The sequence below is a fragment of the Mus caroli genome, unplaced genomic scaffold (genome assembly GCF_978045245.1).
Source record: "Mus caroli unplaced genomic scaffold, Mus_caroli_1 scaffold_6, whole genome shotgun sequence".
Lineage (NCBI taxonomy): Eukaryota > Metazoa > Chordata > Mammalia > Rodentia > Muridae > Mus > Mus caroli.
The window spans coordinates 146,647,851-146,668,963 of NW_028227261.1; the positions used below are offsets into that span (position 1 = coordinate 146,647,851).

General features: G+C 41.9%; 1 protein-coding gene across 1 annotated transcript in view; it reads left to right on the forward strand.

Moving 5' to 3' along the window:
* Ca8 (carbonic anhydrase 8 (inactive)) overlaps positions 1-21,113 on the forward strand; it is a 91,621-nt gene that overhangs the window by 61,581 nt on the left and 8,927 nt on the right. Inside the window, exon 8 of the mRNA XM_021159978.2 lies at positions 5,683-5,852. Coding sequence (XP_021015637.1) covers positions 5,683-5,817 — 135 coding nt within the window. The 3' untranslated portion in view covers positions 5,818-5,852. The remainder of the gene's footprint in view (positions 1-5,682; positions 5,853-21,113) is intronic.

The window sequence follows — 21,113 nt, forward strand, 5'->3', positions numbered from 1 at the left end:
ATAGCCATCTGAAATCTCAAAACCTTGCCCCCAGTGACACACCTCTAACAAGGGCACACCTCCTAATCCTTCCCAAATACTTCCACCAACTGGGAACCAAGTGTTCAAATATGCAAACTTATTTGGGTCTTTCTCATTCAAACCATCTCAGCTCCCAATGAACTCTTCCATACAGTGGTCATGGTGTCTTCCAGCAACAGAAAAGAAACCAAGATAACCCTTCAACATTTCTTCTTATGGCCTTTGTTAGTACCGTGCATTCTTTTTTTTTTTAAAGATTTATTTATTTATTATATGTAAGTACACTGTAGCTGTCTTCAGACACAGTTTATTTATTATATGTAAGTACACTGTAGCTGTCTTCAGACACACCTGAAGAGGGAGTCAGATCTCATTACAGATGGTTGTGAGCCACCATGTGGTTGGGATTTGAACTCTGGACCTTCGGAAGAGCATTCGGGTGCTCTTACCCACTGAGCCATGATGGGAGCAGTTAATTCAAGATCTAACCCCTTGATACTTTTAAGTGCACAGCACAATATAGTTAGCAGTTTTCTACAGAGGGCAATGATTGAGGCTAGTATTTGGCCAGATCTCCTCTCAAGAAGTTGTTTTCATATAATGTGCACCATACTGAGGTCCAGGGCTTGAAGGCTGTGCCTTCGGCTTAGGAAAAGAAAGTATAAAATTAATCGAGTTTTAAAATAAGCTTCAAAGTCAGTGAAAAATGACACAGTTTCTATAATGTGCTTAGGCTACAGCTTGTTACTGATCCTCCCTATGGCTTGTGAACTTTGGCATAGACTCTTCATACAGTGTAAAGTGAATGCTGAGAGGCAAGATTTAAACTTTCCCAGTGGACTGATTTACTAAAAATTTTAGCTAATGATTTATCTCCAGAATGCTGAAGGTTTGGTGTATAAAGAAGCTACAGAGCGGATGGCTGGTTAGTAATTAGTATAAGTGATTTGCTGCTGGAGCTATGCCAAGTGTCTGTGCAAGGACTCTTTCTTCCTTCTACTGTGTATGTCACCCCTGTGAATGTTGCCATCATTGTCATCTCTGTTGCACAGGGGAAATTGGAGCATAAAGAGGTGATGCCATTTGGTCATGTGGGACCCAGGTAGCAGAGCCAAGAGAGAATGACAGGCATTTGGCTACAAGCCCACACCTTCACCACTCTATTCTTTTGGAAATAGCATAGGATTCTGTGCTGTCCAGAGTTTTTCTGTTTTCACCCTTGGGGGTGGGGGGTAAACATTAAGCGAAAAGCAAAAGCAAATACTGAGGGGATTCTCATGCAGCCCCAGTTCTAGAGTTTTCAGTTGCTATAAGCATTGGGTACTGCTTAGGACCCTGGGAAGGAGCAGTAAAGAAGGCGGGTTTAGTAGTTGCTTACGTGTTTGATGGGCACTGCGATGCAAGAACAGCATGTAGGCATAGTGAACATGCAGATCACCATGACAACTCCAGCTGGGTCAGACTTTCCTCCCAAAACTCAGTCTCTATCTGCAGATGTGGAAGAAGAAAACATTACAAGTCATCTTTGTAACCAGGTTGTTAATCTAACCCATCATTTAATTGATCTCAGTTCTGTGTTCTAGCCTATATGGGAGTGAACTTCATTAGGTATGGGACATAGGAGAAGGCACACACGTGGTTTTGAAATCATTTAGAGACTGCCTGGTCCCTTTTAAGTCTGGGCTTTAGTTAGAAGCTCTGAAGTTCTTGATCTCTTTCATTGCTTCTCTTTAAAGGAAGACTGGATTCTTGGGTTACAGACCTCTGTAACCACAATATTTTGATACATAGACACTCCTGTGTGAAAAGAATGGAACATGGCTGTTTCTTATTGCTGTGGAATATTTTAGTTAAGTACCAGATATTGTAGGTTACATGGATAGCATGTGGGATGAGCTTGGGGAATGCTCATGGAATTTTTGTTGGCTACTAAATTCTTCTTACATTCACATCTGGTAGACTACAGTTTCTTAGGAGGCTCAAACCAGAGGACCTGACAAGGAGGTCCTCAGAACCCTGGAAATCTTTTCCCATGCCACAGGCAAGGAGAGACAACCAGAGTGGGGAGATGGGCTGGGAATGGTGGCGAGAAGAATCTGGGCTTACACTGGGAGGAGCAGAGGCATCTTTCATGTCTGTATACTCCAGAGGGCTAGATGAGAAGAGGGGTCGGCATTCTATGTATGTATGTATGTATGTATGTATGTATGACATACATGTCTGTCTATCTATCTATCTATCTATCTATCTATCTATCTATCTATCTATCTATCTATCTATTTATCTATCTATCATCTATCTCTACCTACATGTATTATGTATGTATATATGTATGTATATACCTATGTGTGTATGTATATATGTATTATTTATCATCTATCTATCTATCTATCTATCTATCTATCTATCTATCTAACTAACTATGTATGTATATATCTAATTCTATCAATATTTTATACATATATATAATGAAATATAGTCATATACATAACCTCCAACACTACTTGCATTCCCCTAATACCTTTCCTAATTTAATTTACTCCTCCCCTTCTTCCCCTTCTTCTTCCTCCTTTTCTTCTTCCATGATAACACACTAAGAACAATTAATGCTACTCATATGTGCATGGGTCTAGGAACTTCCATCAGAGAATGGGAAATCTTCTAGTGGCCATACCCTCAAAGAAGAGTGATTCTCCCTTCCTGAACAGCTCTTACCTGCCAGCAGCACCTCAGTAACATGAGCCCCACCTTTATTAGACAGCTTCATCTTAAGAGTATATGTGTAGGTAGCTACAGCTGCTGTCTTCATGAATGTAATGGCCATGTCATATCTAGAAGGCAGCATTTCATAGCTCTCGTCCTTGTCCTCCAGCCATTACATTCTTTCTGCTTCTTCTGTGATGCTCCTTGAGCCTCAGTAGGGGTGTGAGGTTATTAAAGATGTCCCATGCAAGACTGAACACCCAGTCCCTTCTTTTACACACCTTCACCAATTATGTGCCTCTGCATTGATTGCTGTATGTGCAGTTAGTTACCCTATAAGGACTGCACCGCTATAACACCAGTGGGCACGTATTCCCTGGCAGGTCAGGATTGTAGCATTCAGCCTCCGGAGCCACATAAAGACAACAGCGTTTTACCCTTTCAGCTATGTGTATAGCATCATCTAGCATGGTGAGGGCTAATGAGCAGGGAAGACTTTGCTGGACAGTTTGATGTTGGTCTGCAGTCACCGTATGTTGTGTGTTCAGCAATAAGGTCTCGCCATGCAGTTCTCGTGGGCAGAGAGAGCAATGGTATTATCCTCTTTGTTTTAGAACTTCTGGGTGCCTTCCTGACCAGTAACTTGTAGGGAGGTGTTTGTTTATGTTTAATAAGCCAAATCCTCTTGGATGGATATGTCCACTCATTGAAGTTGCCTCTGTTTGAACTCATTTCTTTTAAAGTTATATTTTGAAATTAGCCTATTAACTAGTGGGTTCCCATAGAGTTTTTCATAAGAATTAGTTTATGGTAGCGTACCCATCCTCCTCCTGTGTCGCTCTGGGTCTGAGTTACCTCACTCAGTATAATTTTTCCAGTTTTGTTTGCAAATGTCATCATTCTTCATGACTCAGTAATATTCCATTGTGTCTATGTACCACACTTTTCTTGTTAATTCATTGGTTGATGGGCATGTGGTGTGAGCCCATTTCCTAGCTAATGTGAATCGAGCAGCAGTGAGCATGGATGTGCATGCGTGTCGGTGGCTGGAAAGTTCTTTGGGTATGTACCCTGCAATGATAGCTTGGTCATTTTCTAGTTACAGTTCTGTTTTCTTTTTCACCTCCAGACTTATTTCCAAAGTGGCTGCACTAGTTTACACCCCACCCCCACAAATAATGCATAAACATTCCCCCTAGCCACAGCTATACTACAATTTGTACTACAAATAAATGCTGCTTATTTGTGTTATTGACATGAAATCTTTTTAAATTTTTAAAAATATTTTTCATAATTTATTCATTTTTATTTACATTGTACCCCAATTTTATCCCTCCCACCTCTCCCCTTCCCAGTCCTGCCCCTTCAAATCCCTCCCCCATTGACTCTTTGTATACCACCCCACCCTGGGACATCTAGTCCCACCAAGACTAACTATCTCACAGAGGCTCAAACAGGCAGTCTGGGAAGGTGAACTAATGGCAGGTAACAGAGACAGAGAAAGCCCTGGCTCCAGTTGTTAGGGGAACATATGAAGACCAAGCTGCACAACTGCAACAAATGTAGGGGGGCCTGGGCCCAGCCTCTGCTCTCTCTTTAGTTGGTGGTTCAGTCTCTGTGAGCCCCTATGGGCCCAGGTGAGTTGACTCTGTAGGTTTTCTTGTGGTGTCCATGACTCCTCTGGCTCACTCCGCCCTATTCCCCATTCTTCCAGAAGACTCCCCAGCACTGCCTGATGTTGAGCTCTAGGTCTCTGCATCTGCTTCCAATCTGAAGCTGCTTGACAAGGCTTCTCAAGAGACAGTGAGGCCCAGGTTTCTGTCTGTAAGCATAGCAAATTGTGTCGTCACGATGGGGTGACATAGAATCTTAAAGTGCTTTTAATATACATTTCCCTGATGGCTAAGGATGTTGAGTGCTTCTTAAGAGTCTTCTTAGCCATTTATATAGTTTCTTTTGAGGATTCTTGGTTTAGTTAATAGCCCATCTTAGAAAGTATTTTATTTTAAAATGATATGTACATGTCTGCTTGTGGGTTTGTGCATGTGAGTGTAGGTACCATCAGAGGTCAGGCAAGGGTGCCATGCCCTATGGAGCTGGAGGTACAGATGGTTTCGAATCCACTAAAAGGAATGCTGGGGACAAAACGGGTCTTTTGTAAGAGCCGTTTACACTATCAATTGTTGAGCAGACTCTCCAGGTCCCATGGGTCACTTTCAGATTAGGTTGTTTATTTTCTCAATATTTAGGTTTCTTTGGCGGGGGGGGGGGGTAGCTAATACTTTAGATATTCTATGCTCAAATGCTCTATCAGATGAATATCTGGATATTTTTTGAGTATTCTATGCATTCTCACAGCAAATCTAACACCTAATCTTCTCACACCCAGTGACGTCAGAGCAGGTCAGCTAGGAATGCCCTCGGGAAGGGTCAGAGCATCTCCCCATTATTCTCTGTGTGTAGTAAGCTGACACAAAAATTTTGTGTGGTTGGATTTCCACATTAGCAAACCTAGTAGGTTTCTGTAGACAATGGAATTACCCGGATTCCTATTGTCTTCTTTTAAGGACCTTGTCTGATATCCTTAGGTTTGGAACAACCAAATCTGTCTTACTGGCTTAAATTTTTTTTGATTTATTATTACTTGAGTGTGTGTGTGTGTGTGTGTGTGTGTGTGTGTGTGTGTGTGTGTGTGTGCAGTACCCCTGGAGGCCAGAAGTGGGGATTATATTCCTATTGTGGGTGCTGAACACTGAATTCAGGTCCTCTGCAAGGGCAGCATGCTTTCTTAACCACTGGGCTTTTTTTTTTTTTCAGTTCTTTTTTCTGTTTTTGAAGTTCACCTTTCATTTTCTCTTTTATACTATAATTTATGAATATTTTAAATTGCTTATGAAATTCTGAACTTGCATATGTATGGTTAGTGACTAATTTTCTTTATTCTGCTTTTCTTTCCAGATAGAAGAATTTCGAAGGCTGAGGACACATGTCAAGGGGGCAGAACTTGTGGAGGGCTGCGATGGGATTTTGGGAGACAATTTCCGACCTACTCAGCCCCTGAGTGATAGAGTCATCCGAGCGGCATTTCAGTAGCCGGAGAGCCCGGGAACAAGCCCATCTGCATCAGTGTATGTAAAATTAGACAAGGAAGTGAGCTACCTTAGCCCGGAATCCCAAAGTCATCCTACAGACTGACTACTGAAATGCATGTCACTGTAAGACATTATGGTGCAGCCTCTGGCTCCATTAGTGACAAGTTAGGGCAGTCCTTTCGTTTCATGCAATATATTTTTTTAAATCTTTATTTTCTCACTTGAAAATCCTTGATCCCAATTTCTACCTTAATGGTGGCTTTCCTAAGGAAGAGCATGTGGGGTTAAGAGGCAGGAATTTGCAGCGGTCTCTTTAGCATTCACTTTGTCATCTGAAGATACAGCAGCAGCTTCCTCTGATCACAGAGCATGAAAGGCCTAGAAGAATTAGCCTTCCTGTTTAGCACCTTGTAGGGTCATCTGTTCAGTGGTGTATGAAGGGCTGATTGGGCATGTCTGAAAGTCCTGGGGAAGTCTTTGTTGTTAGCATATGTTACTTGTACAGAATAATAGGTTTATGTGTGACATTTTCGCATATATGACCTACTTTGGTCATATTGCTCCTGCCCTTTTACTCTCTTTTGTTTGCTTCTTAGAAGTGCTTTTTATTTGCTAACTGAAGAAGCATATATTTTAAATAGTATTATTTTATTGAATGACATATTGAATTCATTATATTTATTACTTATGCTTAGGAAGTTCACAAACATGAGAAAGATAAAAAACACAAAGGTTACTATGTATTGGAATCTTTCCTTACCTTGTAAGCCACCTAAGTGTGCTTTGGTCAGAGAAATTGTAGCAGACAGCTGCTTCCCACAATGGGGACACCTCTGCTACAACAGTACCTGAAGGAGCAGGACAGAGCTGGGACTAGTGATGAACCCTTGAGAGTATGTCCTGATATGTGAGTTGTATTGGTAACATAGCACAACTGTGAAGTCACAGTTGAATGGAAAGTTCAAGCCTTGCAACGCTCACAGTCTCATGACTGTGACCGCTATTGATGGAGATTTTCAAACGGCGATGATGTCGTCAGTCTTCTCTCCTCTCTGCTTTTAGTCTATAGTGGAGACTTTGGTTTTCTGGAGTATGCTTTGCTCACTCTGTACTGTACTTCCTTCCTTTTGCCTATGTGACCTCTCCACTGCCCGGAGCTCAGCTTGAACACCAGTCTCAGTAGGGACCCCTGCTTTTCGCTTACTTCATTTCCTGACCCATTTTCCATATAGCTTTTTATGTCTTTCTTACTTTTCTATTGTATATCTGCGGGTTGGGATTGATTTGTCTCATCATGAATCCACTATAAGACATGTGTTGTATCTGGCTTGTCTCCAGGCCATTTAGAAGTTTCTCAGAATGCACATATAAAACAGGCAGCCTCAGGTATTCTCATTTCTCAACTGGCCGGTGTAGTTTCCCCTCCCCTTCCTCTAACTTGAGATAATGAAGGTCCAGCAAATCCACCATTGCTAGGAATGGGAAAAGTATCGTAATTCAGATGTTTAGATGAGAAAGTCTGAGTGTGCTATAGGCCAAACTTCGAAATAGATAAGCTGAAGAAGTAAAATGAATTACATCCGAAGTTATTCGTGAGCATTTATTCTGACGGCTGTGGGTGTACCCAGAGAGGAATACATGGTTCTGCCCTCACAGAATCTAGAATCTGAGGGACGGTGTTGTCAGGAGAGTGCTAAGTGCTCACAAGTACACAGTTGCACATAGTAATGCGGCATATGAGTGAGCAGACCTGAGGAAGAGCCAAGGGAACTTCCAGGAAGGGAAAATATCTTTCTGCAAAGGCCTCACGTATGCTTGCTGTGGAGGAGGCAAGGCATAGGTCCACTGAGATCCCGGAAGGAAAGCCTGGTGTGTTTAGAATAGAGAAATAGAGGCTGAAGTATGAGAGATCCACGTGGCGGATGTTGTCAGTCACACTAACGTATCTTGATATTATTCTGGATGTATCATGAACCTGTAAGGACCTTGACTCACGGGAGTAACTTTATCCCATGTCTCCTTAATAGCACACCATAAGAAGAAATTGAGTAGATTGAATTAAAGTGAACCAGAGCAGGAGCAGAAAGATTTTAGAAATCTGTTGAGTAGCCAAAATGATGGACATGGAGACCCGGACCTTAGATTGGAAGCAGTGGCAATGGAGAGTAAATAATGCATAGGACATAGAAATTATAGACGGTATCCACTGATGAACTGGGTATGGCAAAGGTGGAAGGAGATAGAATTGCCAGATTAGGGAGCCTCAGGTTACCGTGCAGACATGGCCAAGTCCAAGAATCATACCGCACACAACCAGTCCCACCAATGGCACGGAAATGGCATCAAGAAACCGTGGTCACAAAGATACGAATCTCTTAAGGGGGTTGGCACCAAGTTCCTGAGAAACATGCACTTTGCCAAGAAGCACAACAAGAAAGGCCTGAAGAAGATGCAGGCCAACAATGCAAAGGCATTGAGTGCACAGAGGCCATTAAGGCCCTTGTGAAGCCTCAGGCCATCAAGTCCAAGATGCCAAAGGGCCCCAGCTACAAACCCAGCTGCCTGGCTTTCATAGCTCACCGCAAGCTTGGGAAGCGGATTCAAAGCTACATGGCCAAGGATCAAAGGCTCTGCCAACCAAAGCCTAAGGTTCAGACCAAGACATGGGCCAAAGCTCCAGCTAAGGCCCAGGCTCCCAAAGGTGTCTAGGCTCCTGGGAAGGACCCACAGAAAAGGCTCCTGCCAGTGTGAGGACAGGTAGACTGCTGTGACACACCTACCCACACACTATTTACAGATGACCAGTGTCCTATGCTATTTTTACAAATAAACTCAGGCAAGACCTGTTAAAAAAATTGTCAGATTAAATGCTGAGGTTTGGGTCTTAGGAAACCATGCTTAGAATGCCATTGAATAACAGCAGGAAAGCTGGAGGAGGCCATTTTGGGATGAGAAAAATAAAGAGTTAAGAGTTTGAGTACATTGACAAGGAGATACCTGTCCATCAAAATAGTGGGCTTGTATAGGAAGCTTGCTAAAATTTCAGGTGTGGAGACGCACTTGTCAATTTTCTCATTGCTCGGAACAACTATCTGACAGAAACAACTTAAGGACCAAGGAGTTGTTTTAGCTTATAGTTTCAAAGAGTTCAGTCCGTGGTCCTCAGCTCTGTTTGGGCAGAACATGATGGAACTAGGTCCTTGTGATAGAGGACCTTCATGGTAGACAGGAAGCAGATACAGAGAGAGGCCAGGCCAGGAAACAGCTCAAAAGCCATTCTCTAGTCATATGTGTCCTCCGAATAGGCATTGCACCTGCCTCTCATTCTCTCCATCACAGGAATCTACCAAAATAATACACTGGGTTGGTCTGAGCCCCTGTGATCTAATGTTCTGCAAACAGTGCTGAGCTTTTTAATCTCCTGGGCATTTCTTAATCTAGTCATGTTGAAAATCAAAATGAAGCATCACACAAGACCAGAAAATTAGTTTGTGTGAAATATGAAAACATTTGTCACAGAGGAAAAAAATGGCATTCAAATGGATCCGAGGGATTATTTCACTAAGTGTTTATGGAATCTTACATGGGACTTTATAGTAGAGGTAATTTAAAGCCAGGCCAATCACCGCCTAAAGGAAATTCATTGCTTGAACAGTGAGGTTGAAAAGCTGACATACACAGCTTGGCTGGCCTCCTTTTTCTTCACACCCTTAGGATGGGGTCAGAGAAGGTCTCCGCTGTGATGCGAGTGCTTAGCAATGAAGGATGCTGGGGCTGGGGTTCGTAGAAAAGGCTACAGGTACAATGACTGGACACTTCTGAGAAAGGTGTTTGTTTAACTTTACAAATGGCTACCCAGTTGTTTCTCAAAGTACTTTCAATCCCACCAGAAAGAAAGCTCAGGTCCTTCACACCACCAGCACTGTTGGGCTTTATTGGTCTTCCTAAAGCAGCTATTATCACATCAAGCGCACAGATTAACAGTTTCATTGTGATATTTTACACATACATGCCTATGTGTTTATTATGATACAGTGGGTCAGGTGAAGCAGAACACGGAGATGGATTTTAGTTTGAGCACAAATTGTCTGTGTGTGTGTGTCTGTGTGTGTGTGTCTGTGTGTGTGTGTCTGTGTGTGTGTGTCTGTGTGTGTGTGTCTGTGTGTGTGTGTGTCTGTGTGTGTGTCTGTGTGTGTGTGTGTCTGTGTGTGTGTGTCTGTCTGTCTGTGTGTGTGTGTCTGTGTGTGTGTGTGTGTATGTGTGTGTGTGTGTGTGTGGTGCGGGGAGGAGCAGAGTGTGCAGTTGAGCAGTTGGTTCTCTGGGACAGATTTTAGTGTTGAAGACTTTGAACCTTGAACGTAGCAACCCAGAGCACGCACCAAGACAAGTTCTGTGAAGAGCAGGTGCTTTGTGTGCTCCAAGTTGAAGGAAGAAAGGGATGCTGACTCATAGATTGGACCTGCCCGTCCCTTGCTTTGTGTTTTACATGAGGAGTAGCTTAGTCACTATGTGGCAATGGCATTCGGGAAAAGACTCAACTGGAGGAGAAGTTAGAGCTACAGGAAGAGGCCCGTTAAGAGCTTAGAGAGAGGTACAAAGGGACTGGTTAGTGGTAACTTATTAGGCTTTACAGACTATGGCTGGTATTCACTCTGTAAATATAATTAATGCAAATGACGCTTTTAGTGGCATGAGGCTGTTGCCTTGAGTGTTTGACTCTTATCTGGTCCTAGACCAGAGTTGCTTCTGAGTATCTAAACATTCATCACTGTGCTGTGTGTGTGTGTCCTTTGTCCCTCTGTCTGTCTTTATTGTACACAGATACTGAAATCTCATGCTGCTACTGAGATTTTGTATATGTTAGATCCTTAGCTCTTTGATAGAACAATGATATTTACTTTTTCTAAGTTTTAAAGTAGTTACAGCTGAGATATTCGTTTTCAAAGGGGAAAATCCTTCCGGTTTTCTAATTCTGATTTTGTCCTTTTGTGAATGCATTATTATCCTTTTGTCTTGAAATGCATAATACAAATGTAGTCTTAGTTCCACATGAAGTTATGTGGGAATCAGACTTATGGATGTTTTCTTTTATTTGATATATAATAATGCCCTAAGGCACATAATTCAAATTTTTATTAAAGTGAAACTATTTGATAGTCAGACTTTGAATTTAATGCATGAATGTTTCATTTAAACTCTTAGAACTAAAGAGCAGGAAAATTCCATGATAGTTATTCTCTTTAAAATGCTTAAAATAATTGAGATTTATTTCAGCTGTGCTTTTGGAATAACTTTAGTTTTGAAAGTAAAATGACAGGTTTTTAAAATGTGCTGTTTCTGGACATCTGCAGAGCTTTGATAAGAGGGATTATTATTCCCACGAGGACTCTCAGACCGTTTTGTATTAGCATTTGAACGTATGAGTGAGGATTTGGAAGTTGTTTATCGAATTAGCATGTAATTCACCAAGGTGCTGGGAATGCTTTGCTTCAGCAGTGATGGATGGCTCACATTTCAGGGAGACTATGGTCACTATGAGGTCCAGTATTTATTGAAGTCTTTAAAGTGTTTATTTTTATTTGTGTATGTGTGCGAGTGCATGGCACATGTGTGCAGATACCCGTGGAGGCCAGCAGAGGGCGTCAGATTCTTTGGAACTGGCATTATAGGAGGTTGTGAGCATCCTGGTGTGGGTGCTGGAAACCAACCCCACGCCCTCTGCAAGCAGAAAGCTAATTGCTGTACTTTAATTATTCTTTGAATTTTTAAAAATTGGTTTCAGAAAAACCAAATCTTAGTAACAGTAAATAATAAGATCAGGTTTGCGGTCCAGTTTACAAATCATGCCTGATATTATAACATTATACTATTAGATCTTCTGGAAAATAGTTATATGCTTTTTTTTGTTAAGTATTAGCCCACTTTAAAAGCCACTTGGACTGGTCACAGAGCAGATCACCCAAGACTCAAATATCATTGTTCCATATACAGGTTTCCAGTGACGGCAATACATCACAATGATTTATTTTCTGTAAGCACCAATTATACATGTTTCTTTCTCTTATTAGATGTGCTTTCCTTCATTAAAAACAGCAGCAACAAAGAGAAAAAGAAAGAAGACCAGCAAACATCCTAGAATAAACCTTTTGCAAATTACTGCCATTTTTTTCTTGGTCTTTGGAGCCATCCTTGATTATGTTGAAAAATTTCCAATACGTGCTTTTGCAGTTAATGGTTTTGTCTTCTCAGCTTTGATGAGGCAATATCCAGCATCACTTTCATATCTGTTTTCTTCTGTAACCAGAAGGAATTCTAGGCTTAAAAAACACAAGGCCTTAAGGGAAAGGGAGGACTAAGTATGGAACGTGAAGAAAGTCTCAGTGTTGCAGCCAACCCATTATCCATCCAGGATGAAGGAAAAGATCAAAGCCATTTCACTTGGCTCAAACCACGTACCATGGTGTTCAGGATCAGCAAAAGCTTACTGAATCCTAGAGAATTCTCTCAAAGCTTGCAGGATGATTTCAGTAATCCATGTCAAGATCTGGGTCAGAAGTCTGTTCTAGCCTCTAGATCTAAGTCACAGCTGTGCCCTCCATTTCTGGATTGTAGCACAATCCAGATGTAGTCAGGTTGACCACCAGGAAGAGCCATGCCTAAACACCAGGAATGCCTAAGTCATCTCTTAGGTGTAGATTATGTGATATGAAATGATTCTTAGCTTGAGAGTGAAGATATCAAGCTGCATGGGCTCTTTTCTGGATTACTGCAATAGGGAAGTAATTCCTGTCTTGAAATATGTCTCTTTACCTTTTTATGTTTTTAGAAATGTTAATAATTTACTGCATATAAGAATTCTGAAGCAATTTAATTTTTTTCTCACCTGATAATTTAAAAAGCCCTTTGATAAGAAGAAAAGAAAAGATTTTGCAGCTAAAAACTGTGTTTATCGAGCATTTGTATATTCTGATCCCTGAAATACAATCAATTTCATGATATTTAACATCAAGGAACATTTTCCAAAGAAATTCCGCATGACTGTGGCCAATTTATGTGGCCTAAATATGTTCTGTTTGTCTATTGCCCTATGCTCAGAAGATACATGTTGACATAGAAATGGATATAAATAGGCACAAAGAAGACATATATCAGCCAAGGAGAGAATTTACTTCTCGGAGCTGTAAAGCAGACTTGTCCTGTAGATCAGAAGATCAGAGCTTAGAGTAGGCTTTTGTAGCACTGTGGACTAGAGTCTTCCCAGTTCCTTCCTGTTGATGTCGATGGCAACCTGGCTGCACCAGGACATGTTCCAGCAGAGCCCTTGAGTGCCTTTGACTTCTGGGCTTGTGTGATGAATGTTCTTCTTTCTCTCTTGACTAACTAACTGTGTCATGGCACAGGCGAGAAGAGGCAGGAGGGAAGTCAGCAGAGGCTCAAGCTAACAGGGTTTTGTAGTAAGTCTCCAGCTAGAAAAGTTGAAAGCTAAAATAGAATTTGGGGAAATTGCCAAAAGTGCTAGAAATGAGTGCAAAATCCTTCAGAAATAACATGCTCCTTGACCAGGATTTTTTAATTTAATTTTATTTGTAATTCATTTTTTACACGCCATAGTCCATTTCCCGCCCCTCAACATCCACCGTCCAACTGCTCCACATCCCACACCTCCTCCCCACCCCACCCCATCTCCAGGTGGATGCCACCACCCCCCATCCCACCTGGCCTCTAAACTCCCTGGGGCCTCCAGTCTCTTGAGAGTTAGGCGCATCATCTCTGAATGAACACAGACCCGGAAGTCCTCTACTGTATGTGTTAGGAGCCCCATATCAGCTGATATATGCTGTTTGTTTGGTGGTCCAGTGTTTGAAAGATCTCAGGGGTCCAAATTAATTAAGACTGCTGGTCCTCCTACAGAATTGCCCTTCTCCTCAGCTTCTTTCAGCCTTCCCTAATTCAACAACAGGGGTCAGCTGCTTCTATCCATTGGTTGGGTGCAAATATCTACATCTGACTTTTTAAGCTGCTTGTTGGGTCTTTCAGAGGACAGTCATCAAGAGATCCATTTTCGTGAACATTCCATAGCCTCAGTAATAGTGTCAGGCCTTGGGACCTCCCCTTGAGCTGGATCCCACTTTGGGCCTGTTGCTGGACCTTCTTTTCCTCAGGTTCCTTTCCATTTCCATACCTGTAATTCTTTCAGACAGGAATAATTATGAGTCAGAGGCATGACTGTGGGATGGCAACCTCATCCCTCACTTGATGCCCTGTCTTCCTGTTGGAGGTGGGCTCTATAAATTTTCTCTCTCCACTGTCAGGCATTTCATCTATGGTCTCTCCCTATGAGTCTTGAGAGTCTCTTACCAACTAGTTCTCTGGTACATTCTGGACAGTTCTCACAACCTCCTATTTCCTGAGGTTGGCTGTTGCCATTATTTCTGCTGGCCCTCAGGGCTTCAGTCCTTTTCCCTCACCCAATACCAGATCATGTTCCCCTCTACTCCCAACTGCCCCTCATCCAGTTCACATTCCCTCTCAGGTCCCTCCCTCTCTCCCCACTTGTGGTTGCTTTCTTCTCTCTCCCAAGTGGGACTGAGACATCCTCACTTGGGCACTTCAGCTTGTTGAGCCTTTTGATGCTGTGGACTGTATCTTGTGTATTCTGTATGGGTTTTTTTTTTTTTTTTGCTAATATCTACTTATTAGCATACTGTTGCGGCCTGCCCGCAGTCCACAACATGAATGGTTCAACTGAGAATGGCAGTTCGCTGAAAAGAGAGGAATCTAGACGGGGCGGAAGAAAGAATGGAGCTAAGACAAATCCTGATCAAAGCTCAATTTTACTAATTCCAGACACTCAGTTATAAAGGAAGGGGGAGGGAACCCAACTTCCCGCCAAGTAACTCAGGGTCCAGTAGCAGGACGAACACGTGTGTGCCTCCAGGCAGCAAAGGCAGGTTCCAGCAGTGGGCGTGGCAGGACGAATGAGCACGTAGCTCCACCCTTGAGCAAGCAGGTTCCAGGCTGGGGGAAGGGAGGCCACAGCATACCATCCATGTCCTTTTGGGTCTGAGTTACCTTACTCAGAATGATATTTTCTAGTTCCACCCATTTGCCTGCAAAACTCAGGATCTTCACTAACCCCACATCCAATAGAGGGCTAATATCCAAAATATTTGAAGTTAAGAAGTTAATCACTGGCCGGGTGTGGTAGTGCACACCTTTAATCCCAGCACTCGGGAGGCAGAGGCAGGCAGATTTCTGAGTTTGAGGCCACCCTGGTCTACAAAGTGAGTTCCAGGACAGCCAGGGCTATACAGAGAAACCCTGCTTCAAAAAACCAAAAAAAAAAAAAAGTTAATCACTGAAAAACCAAACAACCCAATCAAAAAATGGGGTATAGAACTAAACTGAGAATTCACAACTGAGGAATCTCGAATGACTGAGAAAAAACTAAAGAAATGTTCCAAGTTCTTAGTGATAAGAGAAATGCAAACCAAAATGACCCTGAGATTCCCCCCTTATACCAGTCAGAATGGCTAAGATCAAAACCTCAGGTGACAACACATGTTGGAGAGGATGTGGAAAAAGAGGAGCACTCCTCCTTTGCTGGTGTGATTGCAAATTGGTACAAACACTCTGGAAATCAATCTAGAGGTTCCTCAGAAAATTGGAAATAAATCTACCTGAAGACCCAGCTAAACCACTTTTGGGCATATACCCAAAAGATTCCCCATCATGTCAAAGGGGCATGTGTTCCACTATGTTCATATCAGCCTTATTTGTGATAGCCAGAAGATTGAAACAACTTAGATGTTCCACAACAGAAGAATGGATACAGAAAATGTGCTTCATTTACACAATGGAATACTTCTCAGCTATTAAGAATGAGGACTTCTTGACCAGGATTTTAAGAGGATATTTTCTCTTGGCTACTGCGTGAGTCTGAGCACTGGATACTGTGGAAGCATAACTATATAGAGAGTGACTCCCACACTAGCATTTCATTCTGATCAAAAGTACTAAAAGGAAAATATAATCAAGTTAGGATTAGTAATTTGCTTAACAATTTTCTTAGTTAAAAAACAAAACAAAACAAAAACAGAGAATGTCCTAGAAAGTCAGGTGGGCTATTTACAACTTAGCCTGCCCCTGAGTAAGCTGATGACTATAGGAATTGAATTACTAAGCTGTTCTTCCTCTTAGGATCACCCCTCAGCCCACACCCCAGGAACACACCATTGGGAAGTCCTGAGTATTCTACTGGCTTCTAACTATTTAAATACAGTTTCTATTTGAAGGGCCATGAATTCTTTCCCAAGTTACCTTGGCATTACCAGCCTTTCTCTATTTACTGGAGTTTATTATTTCCACGTTCATTTAGCTTGTAGTTACTTTGGTCTTCTAATAATGTGGCTAGGAGTAAGTGTTATTCTCTACTAAAGTGTGAATTCCTATGTGCTGGAATTAAGTCCACCTGTAAAGTATTATGTTAGCTTGGTTTTCTCTATGTAAGACTTCTAAGAGCATTTACTATGTTAAGGTCCAAGACAGTCTGATATAAGGATACACCTCTGCACACTTTTAACCTGGGAGTGGCAGCAGGTTGCTGACCAGTAAGTGTGAGGGAATGCAAAGCATTCTTTGTGGTTCTAGACCTCCGGTGGTGAGGATCAGCACAACTAGCCCACATAGGGACCTGGGACCCTCTGTTTCCTCCTGTCTCTAGGAGAGGAAGGGCAGATGCAGGGTGTCTTCTTTTCATTTAAGTGTGCTAACAGCTTCATGGACTCTGATTGTATTCTTTCATACAGACCTGGCTCTCTGCTGGCTTGTGCTCAAAGGCGGACCATGTGGGACCCTGGCTTCCTCACCTAGCCCCATAGTTCCAATATGTCACCAGTCTCTGCATATTTTCCTTCTAATAGCTTCCAGAGCTGTATAGCATCTCCATATCTGTCATCGCTACCTGCAAAGACAGCATCAGATTATGTAAAACTGGTGTATGTATCCTACATAAACCTGCTAGGGAAAGACACAGATAATAGCGCCCAAACTCATTCACCAGCTCCAGTCAGTCAGAAGTAGCTGTCTGGAGAGTGGTAAAGACTTTTGAATTGCTCTATGAGCACAGTGGGAAAGAGTATTGGGACTGACTGATGATGTCTGCCATTGGTGGGGATGGTTTCTTGTCTTTTTTTGCAGCCCATAATTAAAGGTAACATTAAAATGTGGCTTTAGTGTTCTAACTGTTAACTATGGAATCTTTTGAAATGAGCTTTGGAAAATTTGTGTGCATTAGCCAATACTATGTCGCCTTGTATTAGCCATTACTGAGGAAGTAGAGAAACAGGTCAGAGTGATTGGATTTACTTTGTCAGTACATTTTTTTTTAAAAAAATCTCATTTATGTACAGATTAAGGCCCAGGTTAAGGGCACTAACCCCTATCCCACCAGTGCTCCAGTTTCTAATACTATATAGCATACTGCTTACATGCAGGAAGCACTTGAGAAACCTGAAGTCTCAGGACTGGCAGGATAGCTCAGCCGAATCAAGGCTATGGGCAAGGTTGAGAGCCTGAAGTCTCAGGGTAGAAGAGAAATGTTATTGCATTAGCAAGACAAGAACAGGCACCTAGAGGGGAAAAGGCTTAGCAAATGCCTCTAATTGGGCCTCTGATGAAATCAGGAGTGGGGTAGATTTGGAGATGTGTAGCCAACCTCAGGATAAGGTGACAGAAGCCTGTGTCTGGGACAGTTCATTTTCCTGGATGCAGAACCACGAGGAAGGGACTGCTTAGGTTTGTGGAGTCCCTTTCATAAATGTACCAACCCCAGTCATGTGGCCTCTGCCTGTATGACCTAACCTCCCCTTGTAGAGTCTACTTCCTAATACCAACCCTATAAGAATTGGGAGGACACAAACATTTAGACCGTTCAAGTATACATAGAAGAAATCTTGTAAGAGGACAGTGGATGCTGACATGACCCTCCCAAGGCCAAGAGGCTGACTATTTAAAATGTTTTAGTGGAAATATGACCAGAACAAATGATTACTTTTAACTGTAAATTTTAGAGGTTTCTGTTGTTGTTATCTTTGTTTACATGGTAAATACATAGAGGTCTGTTTACTTCTGTGACTATTTTAATTTTACTTAAACATCCAAGTTAATTGTTTCCATAACAGACTTTCAACAATCTATGCGCAGTACTTTTGACAGGATCTGAAATATTTATTTAGATTATATAGAGATGTCTGTGGCTGAGAAATGCTGAAATAGTAAAGCAGTGACCACTTCAGATGACTTTATTTTCCACTCCTGGGCTTATTCAGCCAACCCCTGCGAGTGGTCTGTGCTCTCATCCCTCTGAGTTCCCATCGTTCATTCTGTGATGTGCTTCAATAGGAACTTAAGGTCTTCAGTGCTTGCCTATGGAAAATACAATACTTTCAGAAGCTTTAAGGAGTGTGGTACTGAATTGGATCTCAAGACATTCTTTAGTCTTTTGCCTGAGGATGTCCTTAACTAAATAAATCCAAATGGCTACTCCCCATATATAGAAAGAAAAATGAAAGCTTTGTTCTCTGGGACTACTTCCTTCGGCCTTCACATCACTGGTGTGAAGTGATGTGATAAAGGGTACCTTAATCAAGTGCTGTGCCTACTGTTCTGTGCTGGGATGCCTTCCTTTTCATGGTGCTCCTCATATTCTCAGCTAATATATATTTCTGATGAACATTGATAGTTGTACTTTCAGTACTCTCAGATCTGCATGGTCCTCCACTCTCATGTGATTCCTCCACCGTGTGCTTCAGGAAAACAACAGTGAGCTTTTCACGGGCCTACAAGTTCATTCTGAGTTTTCAAGAGGGCAGCAATGCTTCATTAATGTCATTTTTAAAAATATCTTTTTTTTTTTACAGAAGAGTGATTATAATTCATGGATCACAGTAAAAAAAAATCACTGTAATGCTAAAGAAAAGAAATAAGAAAAAAATGTTGCTAACATCACAATTATTCATTTGTGGAACATTTTGGTACCTGAAATATTTACATAAGAAGGCAGAAACCCACCCTTACTTATAATGGGACACAGTGCAAGCAAACCCTTTCTCATAATAGCTGCCCAAATTCCCATTCAACTTAATTTCGTTGACTTTGATTTTTGGACTAAAAGAATTAAGCTTGAACTAGTGAAAAATGAAGTATATGTGCTTTCAATTTCAAAGAAGTAATTAGACACTCGGTCAGCCTCACAGCACACCAGGGAGTGAGGAGGAGGAAGAGAAACGTGACTCACTGTCCTGTATCAAATGGCTTTGTTAATTAGTGTAGTGCTAATTGAGACTGAGAGACTGTCACACTATACCACATAGGTTTCCTTCTGAATAATTTTAAAAGCTAAATTGAGTGTTCCGTAGCTTCAGTGCAGAATGCGGTGGCGGTTATTAGTAAGAATTGTCCTACAGAGCGGATAATCGACACCAGTGCTCTCGAGGGGTGGCTCCAGACGCTATACTGTACGGTATCTCAGGTGATGGTTCCAGCTCTCTATGAGATATGTACTTCTTACCTTTATTTTAGAGATAAAGAAACTGAGGCAGAGAAGTGATGTGTAGCTTGCTTAAGGTCACAACTAGTCCAGCCATTCAGTTCCCCATGGGGTTAACTCCTGACAGTGAGCTATTAAACTGGCATCTATGGATCTCTGCCCTCTCCCCCTTTTAGATAATTCCCTGGAAAAGAGATTATCTGAGTGGGTGGGGAGGATGTATGATTTCACTTGGTGGGACAAGCTGCTAATTCCTCTGTGGGCTCACTAAGTCACATATGCCCACTCTGAATATTTTATAGAATGAGGTTTTGTCATCTAGTCTGCCTCCCTCCCTTGGATTATCTCCTTTCCCTCTCTAGTCTATGCTATGGCAAACTAACCACTGAGATATTTCTTTGCCTTTGTTTCCATGACTCCAAGTACAATTGATAGACATACATGGTTAAAAATTCAAGAAACCACAGCATTTGATGGCACACATCTCTGGAACTCTACTGCCAGTAACAGCCATCATCACAGCTCCAGGTATCCTGGCATGGCCAGAGGCCATGTATGTGAGGTAGCATGTGCTTGCTGTGACTGCGACATGTAATGTTCCATATGGAATCATTCTGTGTATGTTACTTGTCTACTGGTTTGATATGTCTTTTTCTCATTGAATCACTATATGTCATACATGAAGTGTTTATTAAGTGTAGGGTTTTTTATTTTTAAAGGTTTATTCATTTAATTTTATGTGTGTGAGTGTGTCAGCTGTATGTATGTGAGTGTATCACGTGCATCGTTGGATTCCCTTGGAACTGGAGTCAGGAATGTTTGTGAACTGCTCTTCGGATACTTGGAAGTGAATCTGCATGCTTGGGAGAGTAGCAAGTGCTACTAAGCCCTCCCTCCTTCTCCAGTGTGTAACTTTTAAGCACGTTCTAAAATGTATTTACACCTGGGTAACTTCCAGTGTTGTCCTATAATCAACTATACTGGGGCCTAGTGACTAATTGTGTTAATGAATTACCAGAGTTCTATTTTAACTCAGAAAACTCACTGTCCCCAAGAGTTGTGTCAATTCGTGTCCCAACTGGTCACACGTTCAGCTGCTGTCCTCTTCACTTTTACCAGCACAGAGTCCTCAGGAAGTTCTCATTGTAGCCAGTGTGCACACAGGTGATGCTCGAGTTACAGTCCTGTGGTCCTTGGCTCTCCCCCCACCCCTTACTTGCTGCAGACTGGCCTCAGTCGGCCCCCCTCAATCCGCGGGAGAAATCAGGGTCCCAGTATAGGTGGGCAGGAGTCGGAAAGGTTGACAAACAGATATGGACACAAGGGAGTGTGGTATCTGAATGTAATTTGTCAAAATGAGCATCAGTCTTATATATTACAGAAAACAAAGAAGTTAAGTGATACATTAAGGCCATCCGAGGTACACTGAAGTTATCTGATGCAAAATTACTTTTACAACAAAACAGAAGAATGCATACTAAAAGCTAACAGGAACCAACTGGGATAAAATCATTGTTAACAACTGGGATCAAAACCAGCCCCACCTAAGGTCAGCTAAATCTTAGAAGTCAGGGGCAAGGGCTTCATTCCCTTGCCATAGTTCCTATTCTAGTCTATTGTATAGTCCACCTTCCCCCTAGGCCATTGTAAATTCCTGTGTATCAGAGTGACTCAGCTATCTATTGTTCTAAGTATTATGTAGACCCTGAGATTACTAGCTCTATTCTAGTGAATTGGTTTTTTGTTTG